The 12,113-nt window shown below is 37.4% G+C and overlaps 1 protein-coding gene across 1 annotated transcript; it reads left to right on the top strand.

Moving 5' to 3' along the window:
- Positions 1–1,084: 1,084 nt before the first annotated feature.
- On the top strand, positions 1,085–8,251 carry LOC118433225. The gene is made up of 14 exons (XM_035844924.1): positions 1,085–3,231; positions 3,425–3,506; positions 3,771–3,898; positions 3,978–4,277; positions 4,350–4,463; positions 4,529–4,597; positions 4,660–4,959; positions 5,019–5,081; positions 5,165–5,236; positions 5,308–5,370; positions 5,458–5,529; positions 5,898–7,619; positions 7,708–8,039; positions 8,104–8,251. Exons 1-14 carry the CDS (start codon positions 1,440–1,442, stop codon positions 8,119–8,121), a joined length of 5,127 nt encoding a protein of 1,708 aa, XP_035700817.1. The 5' UTR covers positions 1,085–1,439; the 3' UTR covers positions 8,122–8,251.
- Positions 8,252–12,113: the final 3,862 nt, after the last annotated feature.

Here is a 12,113-nt window from a genome sequence, read left to right on the forward strand (position 1 = left end):
CTTGGTAAATTCATCAAAAATAAGTATTAGATTTGTAAACTTTGTAAATTTTAGAAAAATCTTTCCCACCTTTGTGAACTTTCTAAATTTAACAAAAATCATTCCTAGCTTTGTGAACTTTGTAAATTTTAGAACAATCTTTCCCAACTTTGTGAACTTTCTAAATTTAACAAAAATGTTTCCCAGCTTTGTACACTTGCCAAAATTAGCCAAAGTTTGGCATAGTTTGCCAAATTTAACAAATATTTATTCCCGCTTTGTACACTTTGCCAATTTAGCAAACATCTGTCCCAGCTTTGTAACCTTACTAAATATACGACAAATCCTTCCTAGGCTTGAAATCCTGCCAAAATTAGCCAAAACAAGGAATAGCTTGCAAATTAAACAAAAATTCATTCCAGCTTTGTAAACCTTGTAAATTTAGAAAAAATCTAAAAAAATTAGGTAAAATATGATATGGTTTGCCAAATTTAGCAAAAAATTATTCCAGCTTTGTAAACTTTGAAAATTTAGCAAAAATCCGTCCCAACTTTGTAAACTTTCTAAATTTAACAAAAATCTTTCCCAGCTTTGTAAACTTATTAAAATTAGCAAAAATATGTTATAGCTAGCCAAATTTAACAAAAATCACTCCCAGCTTTGTAAACTTGGGAAATTTAACAAAAATCACTCCCAGCTTTGTAAACTTGGGAAATTTAACAAAAAGCAGGTCCCATTTTTGTAAACCTTCTAACTTTAATAAAAATCCATTGCAACAGCTTTGTAAACTTTGCAAATTTGATTATCATTTTTCGTGTCTTCGTAATCTTGCTAAACTTAACAAAAATTTGTTCCGAGTTTGTAAACTGCCTAAATTTAACAATCTTTATCCAAGCTTTGTCAACTTGCGAAACTGAACATAAATCTGTAATCTGTCCAAGCTTTGCGAACTTGCTAAATTTAGTAAAAATTAATCATAGCTTCGTAAAGTTTCTAAACTTAACCAAAATTATTTGGTACTTTGTAAACTTGCTAAATTTAACCAAAATTTGTAAACTTGAATCTAACAATCATTTATCCAAGCTTTCTAAACTTTGCAAATTTAACAATCGTTTATCTAAGCTTTGTCAACTTGTTAAATTTAGTACAAATTCATGCTATTTTGGTGTCTCTTGCTTTTTCAGATTTCCGTGAACCAGACTCCCTGCATCCCTCAAGGGTCAAATCAGGAGGGTATTTAACATTCGTCACAACACCATTTGAGCAATTCACTCAACGAACTCAGAAGAAAATCTCCCAAAACACATAAGAACCCATCCGTAACCCCTGAACAAATCTGGAGCGACTTGAAACAGCCAAATCCTAAAAACCGCAGAAAACTATTTTTTACCGAAATCCAAGATTGAGAAATTTGCCTATACTGAGAAATTATTCCTTCTATCGATCCAAGTCTACACAGTATGTCGTCCTATATGAAATCCAAGAAAAATGATTTACCAAAAAGCAAATCAGACGAAGGTTCTCTTTGTGACGACGCAAATAAAATATCCCAATCCGAATATGAAGCCATGAACGAAGCAGACCCTTTGATGACACCTGGAACGGGGGTAACCGTGAGAAAATCGGATCTCCAAGAAATTGAAACTGAGGGTGTTTTGATTAGCGACCACGTCATTGATGGCTACTTAGCTATGCGTTTGAAGCAGCTCGATTTTTACAACGTTAAATACTTGCCAATAACATTTATGGTCCCATCGCTAATTCAAAATGTTCCCCAAATTAACGAAGTTGATGAGTCTGGTGCTGTCATCTACCAAGTCAATCAACAAATGATGAACAATGCAATAAGCCCAGATCTGGAATTCCTTCTTATAACCGTGTTTCGCGGCATGCACTACTTCCTAGTCAAACTGGACTTAAAAAGCAATGAAGTTCACGTGTTCGACAGTATTCCAATATCTCAAGAGCGTCTTCTATCAGTAGAGAATACAATTCGTGAAATTCTTCTGTCCGTCGAACAAGAAGTTGGAAAAAGACATTGGAAAATGTGCATTATTCAAAATACCCCTGCTCAAACAAATAGTACGGATTGCGGCCTGTACGTCCTATACAACTTTGAAGCAATCCTATGCCGAACACAGGAATTTACACCCACATTGACCTACGATGACCTTAAGGTTTTTCGAATAAAAGTAGTCAGCCACTTCGAATACTATAGGGAGGTTCATGTGAATGCGAAGAATATTGCAGATCCAACAAATTCTCCCTCCCTAGCTCAACCAATTGAAGTCCTTGAAGTTTGGCGGACTGTGGATAAGAGGGAAGATACGAAGAAGATTACATTATCCACCAAGTTTGAAAATATCGAAGTCCAACCAGCAATATTAACCTCAAGCCCCCACAGGTCCGGCTCCACATCAAATACGTCCACTGAATCTGAAAAATTAATGAAATCTGGCCCAGATTTTGACCAATCCTTGTCGCCATCCTTTGACGACAGCGGGGAAACCGTGGTAACATCGCCAAACTCACCTCCGTCTTCCAAAATCAATGCTAGCTTGTCTACACTAGCGAAATTAACTCCAATATCTGGTACATCTGGAAAATTATTCACGTCTTCATATCCCCTATTTTTCACCGCCGATGATTTGCAATGCCTCAATTATTCAGACCCACTTTATCCCAACATTGTGGAGGCATACCTTTACTCAACCCTTCATGATGCAGAAGGATTGAGACTTTATACCCTACTTACATCGCAATTTGTCCAGGCGAATTACACCATGAATAACGGACGATATGTCACCGATTCTGCAGGGAATCCATATTTCAAAATAGAAGTAAATACTTCAGAAATTGCTAATATTAGCACACGTTATTTCGTGTCCCCTTTTATCACTAATGAAGAATATGCACTGATTTACGGAGATACGGAAACGCAATTTATCTACATCTTTAACCCCATGGGAATTACTCGAACACGTCGTTCAATCTTATTGGATGTGGCAAGGAAATTAGTTTTATGCTTCAAAGGAAAAGGCACCACCTGGTCCTATAAGACAAATCAATGCATTAACTTATCTGGTTCATCGGATTCGGGAATTCTAATCCTTCAACAATTCGAAAGGCTACTTTTTGGCACGTCTTACGACTTCATTCCATTTTCTAATATGAGAATTAAAATCATGGATAGGTTACCTTCACTACCAAGCGGGCAAGATGCTCTTAATTACGATGAAGATCATCAAACAGGTATATGTAGCGATTTTTATATATGCATGCACATAGTACATGGATATAAATAATTTGCACATATGCATGTACATACATACATATGTATAAATGTAAGTGTATTCATAAAAATAAGTTGTTTCTGTTGAAATTAATTCCAAACTGGATATCAATTGTTCAAAAAATATAACTAAACGTTTGTAAATTTCTGCAGATTCGGCTTGCCCTGATGAGAAACGGAGCGTAGATGGATCTGTTCCTTATGAAACGATTTCTAGCGTTTCGGATAACACAAGGTAAATTATTTTGTTACGTAAATTAATTTGGTGTTCGTATTACATATTTTTGAAGATACTACCGTGTTTGCGGTGACAAAATTAGCTAATTAATAAGCGAATTTAGCTTGATTATGCTATTGTTAGACTTTTATAGGGACACTCAAAAGACGCAAAATCTCAATCTGACTAAATTAGGAGTGTTATATTGTTCCATATTTTAATTTTTGTTAATTTACGTTACTATAATTACTACTTGACTTGACTCATAAATATGTGTTGCAGACAATCTATGGGAAATGAGCCGTTGGTATTCCATCACACGAGCCCAGTACGGAATGTACTAAAACTATCATCGAATAAGTCAAAGCCACCCGTGGATGATGCGGAGACAAATAGAGAGAATGATTTGGGTATATCAACAACTCAACTATTAAATACATGCGTACATTTATAGTTAGAATTGAAGTTGGGAATAAATAAAAATCATAGTTTCAGCGGATCGTCAAGGCCAAAGGATGCGACGACTTATCAACAAAGCATCGGAAAGAAAATTCGAGCTATCCGACTTTACCGACACTGCGAAGCTTAAAAGTCTCGAAATTGGTGATGGGCATCGAAAAGACCTTCTGGCCTTGATAAGAAAAATTGGCTGCTCGAATCTAAACATTTCGACACGAGAAGCACTCAAGGAGCAATATTCGCCTGAATTGTCGCACAAAATTTTTGGAGTTTTGTCCCATTACAAATGTATTCAGAAGTACGGGAAATCTTTACTCCTAAAAAATACAAGTAAGTTTAGCTCGAAAATAGTTGTATCCAAAATTTATTCTTGCTGGTTGATACCTGAATGCCAATTTGCAGAGCTACACGTGGAGTCATGTACAATGTTGGAACCATTCGTGGGATCGCCAAGTTCATCGCATACGGACTCTCAAATTTATACTGGCTCAACAATGACATGGGAGCCCTCAGTTGGTAAACACATAACGATTAATATTTCTGGTTGACCATCCATTAGCTAACGTTTCGTTGATATTCAGATAATATCAATAATTCAACGACGAGCCCAATCAGTCCAGAACTCGTATTGCCAAATACTTCAGAATTTGGTGCGTAATTTTGCACAAATGGAAGCAGCGATAAATGCTTATTAGTTTTATTTCATTTTCAGAAATATCAACGCCAAAAATGAAACTTAGGGAACGTCCAAGAAGGAAAATCATTTTCACGCCGACAACTAATAATCCCTTGAAAAAAAGTTTTAGGACACCTGAGACGCGTTACAAATTTTGTATTTGTAAAGAACATCGGGGTGGGCCAATGATAAAGTGTAGCGCCATTCCTAGATGCACAAATGGACTTTGGTTTCATTACGAAGTACCTGATAGCCCGCGGCCAGAATGTGTGAACGTGTGTGACGAAGATAGACTGAGTGGAACAAAATGGTTTTGTCCAAGTTGCATTAGTAATGGTATGTCCCAGAGTCATAACTCAATAGTGCTTCAAATTATTCAACTTAAATTTTACCAGGTATCAATTCAATTCCAAGTTTCAAGAAAGAGACATCAGTTCCTGGTGGTTTAATCATAAAAGGTAATGTGACTTCCCCACATAACAATACATATCATCATTTAATTACTAAACCAAAACAGTAAATATTCAAACTCTTGTTATAGATATTGAATTGGCCAACGATATAATCCAGGATAACAGTGATTTTCCGATGCGCACAGTCGATGAAAACGAAGGTATATCTTTTATCCTGATATTGAGTATTGAGTTCTTAGTGCTTGCAATCATTCAACTTAAATTTTACCAGGTATCAATTCAATTCCGAGTTTCAAGGAAGAGACATCGCTTCCTAGGGGTTTAATCATGAAAGGTACTAATATGACTTTGCTATTTAATAATGCATTTAAACATTTGTTTTGCAAAAACAAAACAGTATATATTTGAACTCGTGTAATAGATATTGAATTGCCCGACGACATAATCCAGGATAGCAGTGATATTCCGATGCACACAGGCGACGAAAACGAAGGTATATCTTTTATCCTGATACACATACATACATATTCATACCTTTATTTATTTTGCCGGTAAACTTATTTACATATGTATACGTGAATTACTTTCGCGGTATGCATATTAAATATTAATTTAACAACGATAAAAAGTTGTAGCCGTTGATTGAGTGATAGCCATTCTCAAATAGTAGTCTAGTCTCTACTCATAATTTTATAAATAATTACTTTTCCAAAAAATTAGCCCCTGGTTCTGTTTGAGTTTTCACCGCATATATATTTTGCGGAAGTGTGTAAAAATATGCTAATGAACCTAATGGCGATAATGTGTATAGAGTCGTAGTAATTTTGCTAAAATTTTGACATACTTATTTGTTATATGTAGATATAACCGAGGATGAATCCCACACTCGTGATCAGTTTGACCAGGTCGCTGAAGATGCTCCTCTTTTAACAAATGGATCTGAAGTGTTCACCATCGATGATGTCATCGAAATTGAAGGCCTACCCCCGCAAATAAAAAACTATCAGAGACCGGATTCAATTACCATTCGAATTCCGTACAAAGATTTTGCGGATATATGGGATTTCGAACTATTACGACCAATACCGCAATCCAACTGGGCTACACTAATCGACCAACAACTTGCGAACATGGATTTCCCATGCTCTTTCCACGTACAAGACTCAAAACCCACCAGCCCAAAAATGCAACAAACGCAAGGGGTTATACGGAAAGTGAAGGGGTATTGCAGATATGCACGGAGACACTCAGCCGACCAGAGTTTATGTCAAACCAAATTTAGTTGTAAAATTATTAACCACCTTGGCTTACATGAAGAAAGCAGGGGTGATTTAGCGTCAGAGGACGTCAGCATAGAATGCGAGCTAAGCGGTAATTTTGTACTTTTTCAAACCAGCTTAGCAATACTTGAAGAAAGTTTGGACACATACATTAACAGGAAGTACGATTTGCTCATTGGGAAAAAAGTACGGGACAAACCGACCATACTCTTCATTTGCTCAGGCCATTTTATGCATGCAAATTCAAAATATTGCCCATCATCGCCTTGCAATTTCCCCGCGCTACACGCTTTTGCTCTATTAATCGAATCAAGAACCCAGCAAGAAATTCAAACCCTCGTCGAGATTGTCACCCAACTGTTTGGAAATCGCAATTTAAATGAATATCTTGTCGACGACTACAGTAAATTTCTAACAGAAGGACAGCCACTATCTGAGAGTGTTGAAGAGAGCCTAGCAGAGAAGATGGATGACGATTTCCACGGGGTTGAGACGGCGGAGAATCCAAAATTACAAAGAGAAAAGTCAAAGTTTTTTATCTATTTTAAGCAAGCTGTCGATAAAATGATGACCCAAGAAGAAGTATTTGACGATTTGATGCCGCCGACTAATAAATACTTCAACACAAAATGCCTCGATACTTTTCAACGTTGGTTCACATATTTACCCTTGTGGAGCAAAATAAGATTCGTTGGAAACCATAACACCCCCGATGATACCATCACAACAGGATTAGTAGAGAAGTCCTTTGACAATTTTAAAAATAACTTTCATACAAAGAAAATGTTCGAACCCGATCTCATTTTGGAGCACGCTGCATATGCCACTGGTCTGGTTACTGAAGCACTTTGGCGGGGAAGAGCAAGACGGGTGCCAAAACGAAAGAGAAGTCCCGAAGCAGAAAACAGTGGCAACAAAAAACCAAAGACGAAAGCGGGGACAAGAGGTTTTGTTGGAAGTCCAGCATTTGCAACCGCGAGATGGGGTAAAAGGACGGGTAGAAAATCAACGAAGTATGTCCCTAAGATTAAGGCAATGAAGAAGGGCAAGACCTTGAGAGGAATTTCATTACCAGAAATCAAGTTTGATGCTGCGCAGGAGGATTGTTCGACTAGTAGCGAGATTAACATATCAGGTCCCGCCGAAATTCCAGCTAGAATTCAAACCTTTACAATCGATGATGATAGCGTTTTCGAGCGGTACTTAGGTGAAACTCATAGCGAAATGAAGCTCGACTCTAATGACTGGGCCATATCGACGAAAAAACGTTTGGAATTATTCAAAACCCCTTTATACTCAATAGGTATATTTAAATATTAGTTGCATACGTCCTATAAAAAATAGTACCGATCTACCGATAAAAAATAATTTTATGTCGTTATATTCCACAGGAGACGAGGAAGAATTGCTTTGTCTAAATCCAGGGGCCTTGGTTAATGATGCCGTTGCCAACGCTATTGCAACTCATATTTTCGAAAACTCCAACTATGCAAATGACCGAAAATTCCAATTAATTTTAAGTAATTTCATAGAGCATACGCGTAAAGGAAAATTTGTAGCGCGGATGAGCAGACTTCCCGACGAATCTTTATTCGACAAGGAAAATGGCACACTTTATATGCTCGGATTTACCAACTCTCCCAAGCACTGTTTCTTAAATTCAATCAACTTCAAAACACAAACAGTTTTGATGTATGACTCACTCCCAGGCGCGATCGATAAGGTTACAAAACGTGTATTTTTTGACGCCCTTGTAACTGCTCTGAATTTACATTTCGAATTGATAGATCCATTTTGGACATTAGAATCGTGCACTTGCCCGACTCAACTTCCCAAGAGTAATGATTGTGCGATCATGGCATTAGGTTTTCTAAAAGTACTGGTAACTGCTAAGGCCGAATTAACCGAAGTTAATCAAGATAGGTGTCTAGATTATCGAAAAAAATATGTAGGGCAATTATTAAGTTCAACAGCCGATGGAAGGTCTTTCTTTTTAAAATGCAATAATGACCCTATATTAGCCCTTCGTCGTATTGGAACTCGTCATAAGGAACGGGAAAAGTTATCGTACATACATAAAGAGATGGAGAAACTGGCGGAACTTAAAGTAAAGTGTTTTGATGAAAAATGTGAAGGTGTAGAAGATGAAATAATAAGTTTAACCCTTTCTATTAAGTCTAAAATCAGAGAATACACACAGGACTTTTCTGAATAGAAAATTCAATCGTTCTCACAATAGTGTGTAAACTATCTAAATACGTATATACGTGTAGAATAATAATGATAATATATAATCTAATAACAATTTTAATTTAATTCAACCAGAAAATATTTACAACACTTGTTCCATGCTTTTTATCATTAATTACGTTTGTTTATAAAAGTATTATAAAAAATTGGGCCACATCCGCCGTCCTATTTTTATCATTTTTACAATTTTTGGCCACTTACATAATATACAAATAATTAGTGCTGATAAGTTGAATAATAATAATTTGTATGACGTTTTCATGATACTTGTAATCACTATTCTAAATTCTTAGTACACCATAAGTAAGACTCGATTCTCCTTAATTATATAAAATTAACAATTTACTTCAGTTGGGTGAATGAATATTTGATAAGAAATCGAAAATATAACTGTAAATAAAGGGTTGATAACACCAAGTTCGATGAAACATGAGAAACATTTAAAATCTACGCATCTCACTTATTCCATTGTATCAACGCTAAGGAGACACGTAAGCACATTAGTTGACACCTACATTTTGCACGCATATACCTATCTACAAATCTCATCCATAATTTTGAAGTACCGACGACATTCATGAAAACATTTCACTTGCTAATGGCTTACATTACTCTCGCATTATAAATTGCAAGCATACATACAACACGCAACTATACACAACGACAGGGAGACAAAAATCTAGAAACATAAACAAAGAAGCAGAAGTTCGTATAAATACATAGGGATTTATATATCCATAAAACGGCATGCACACACACATACTATGCCATATTCGCAAAAAACTCTCATAAAATACACCATACAAAATTGCATAAATTCATACACACTTATTAGTCCCTGAATATCTACGAATCCTTTCTCCACACTAAGAGCTATGAACGATGCCGCATTACTGTAATTAAAAATATCTTCACATACACAAAACGTTGGATTTTTTTTCAGTGGAATGCAAGGTGGTTTAAGTGGCTTCAGTTCCATGCTAACCAATATATACGTCCCCAACGCCGTGGCCTGTTTACAGATACAGCGTTCGAATTTTGGTTCTCCTACCCGTTCAACAAGAGAAATTAGATTTTCCCCGATTTTTTTTGTCGATTATTTAAGTGGTGCATGAGCAGCCACTATATACGTTTGCTACCACAGGGTAATAGATCCAAAATGCGGGTATTGCGAACCCAAAAGCTTTGCCCGTTTTCGAGCAATAAACATCCGAAATTCGGTTTTCTCAGGTTTCCAACTTATGGAAAAGTCGGATTTTCCCCGATTTTTTTCTCGGTTATTTGAGCGGTGCATGAGTAGCCACCATATAGGTTTGGTAGCACTAGGCTACAGCTCCAAAATGCGGGTATTGCGAACCCAAAAGCTTTGCCCGTTTTCGAGCAATAAACATCCGAAATTCGGTTTTCTCAGGTTTCCAACTTATGGAAAAGTCGGATTTTCCCCGATTTTTTTCTCGGTTATTTGAGCGGTGCATGAGTAGCCACCATATAGGTTTGGTAGCACTAGGCTACAGCTCCAAAATGCGGGTATTGCGAACCCAAAAGCTTTGCCCGTTTTCGAGGAATAAAAATCCGAAATTCGGTTTTCTCAGGTTTCCAACTTATGGAAAAGTCGGATCTTCCCGATTTTTTTCTCGGTTATTTGAGCGGTGCATGAGTAGCCACCATATAGGTTTGGTAGCACTAGGCTACAGCTCCAAAATGCGGGTATTGCGAACCCAAAAGCTTTGCCCGTTTTCGAGCAATAAAAATCCGAAATTCGGTTTTCTCAGGTTTCCAACTTATGGAAAACTCGGATTTTCCCCGATTTTTTTCTCAGCTATTTGAGCGGTGCATGAGTAGCCACCGCATAGGTTTGGTAGCACTAGGCTAAACCTCCAAACTGCGGGTATTGCGAACCCAGAAGCTTTGCCCGTTTTCGAGCAATAAAAATCCGAAATTCGGTTTTGTCAGGCTTCCAACTTATAGAAAAGTCGGATTTTCCCCGATTTTTTTCTCGGTTATTTGAGCGGTGCATGAGTAGCCACCGCATAGGTTTGGTAGCACTAGGCTAAACCTCCAAACTGCGGGTATTGCGAACCCAGAAGCTTTGCCCGTTTTCGAGCAATAAAAATCCGAAATTCGGTTTTGTCAGGCTTCCAACTTATAGAAAAGTCGGATTTTCCCCGATTTTTTTCTCGGTTATTTGAGCGGTGCATGAGTAGCCACCATATAGGTTTGGTAGCACTAGGCTACAGCTCCAAACTGCGGGTATTGCGAACCCAAGAGCTTTGCCCGTTTTCGAGCAATAAAAATCCGAAATTCGGTTTTCTCAGGTTTCCAACTTATGGAAAAGTCGAATTTTCCCCGATTTTTTTCTCGGCTATTTGAGCGGTGCATGAGTAGCCACTACATACGTTTGATAGCCCAGTCCCATAGCTACAAAATAAGCGTATTCCGAGCGCAATCGCCTCACGCGTTTTCGAGCAATTGAAATCGGAAATTCGGTTGTCTAATGCTGCAATTCATGTGTTTTCAGTAAAAATGGACTATTTCATTCGATTTCATATGCTTATAATAGTATAATTTAATTTATTACTGGCAACTTGTTTGTTGATTAAGTATTGCTGTGAGCGCACTGTTTGTATGACAATTGTGGTTTATATGTAAATACGAGGCGAGGTTGGTTACGTTAATAGTTACATTTGTATATGCGCGTGTGTATGTATGTACATATAGAGCTGTGGTCTCGTTCTGGCTTCACAAGTTAAGTATCGCGTTCTAGAACCTCCAAAGTATTGATTACGTATTCATAACACTTAATTGGCTCGATAATAGCCAAATGAGCCAGAGTCTCAAATTGCCCCTTAAAATGGGGCGGGAAGGCCAGAGGTTAGAATTACAACAGTTCTGGAGCTCTGGGAAGCGAATCTCATGTTGCCCCACACAGGCGGGAGTTATGGGCGGGGAGGCCTAGTTTTCGGATAAATTCGGCTTAGCCGGCTAACTTCATCCAAACTAAAAAAAAAAAAAGGAGAGGCCAACTTCACACTAATGACAATTGTCGTTTTGTAAGAAATGGTTTAATTCGGGAGTACGACAAAAGTCGTCCTGAAAAATCGTGGCCATGGTGCGGGAAGAAGACAATTGTCGTTTCTGGGAGATCATTGATTTTCACAATTTTCTCGCCTCGGAGTAAAATCTGTTGAAATTTGAGGGATTTCTCCTATGCCAACCAGATGTTAAATTTGAACATTTTCTTACCGAAAATGTGGATATTGCCCTATTTAACGCAATGTTAAATTTTGGAATTTTCAGTTTTTTCGAGTTTTATTAAAACTCTTGAATTTCTCCTCCCACACCATGACCACAACATACTCATAACGTCCCCGGATTAATGTGTTTTCTTGTAGTCAATGATACTCGTTAAAGGGTTAACTAAATCGCTTGTTTTCTATCATCAAAACTTTTCTATCTGTTAAATTTATAATATCATTGATTTTTTTCTTTCGCAGAAAATATGGAGACAGGTCATGGATTCGACAACCGCACAAAAAATGGGACCCGT

The sequence above is a fragment of the Folsomia candida genome, unplaced genomic scaffold (assembly GCF_002217175.1).
Source record: "Folsomia candida strain VU population unplaced genomic scaffold, ASM221717v1 Fcan01_Sc044, whole genome shotgun sequence".
NCBI lineage: Eukaryota > Metazoa > Arthropoda > Collembola > Entomobryomorpha > Isotomidae > Folsomia > Folsomia candida.

Bases quoted from the DNA above. Each gene is read 5' to 3' on its own strand.
- LOC118433225 (XM_035844924.1), top strand. From the start codon at position 1,440: ATGTCGTCCTATATGAAATCCAAGAAAAATGATTTACCAAAAAGCAAA. The intron at 4,278-4,349 runs GTAAGTTTAGCT...GCCAATTTGCAG, and splicing joins TTTACTCCTAAAAAATACAA to AGCTACACGTGGAGTCATGT. The intron at 4,598-4,659 runs GTGCGTAATTTT...TTTCATTTTCAG, and splicing joins GCCAAATACTTCAGAATTTG to AAATATCAACGCCAAAAATG.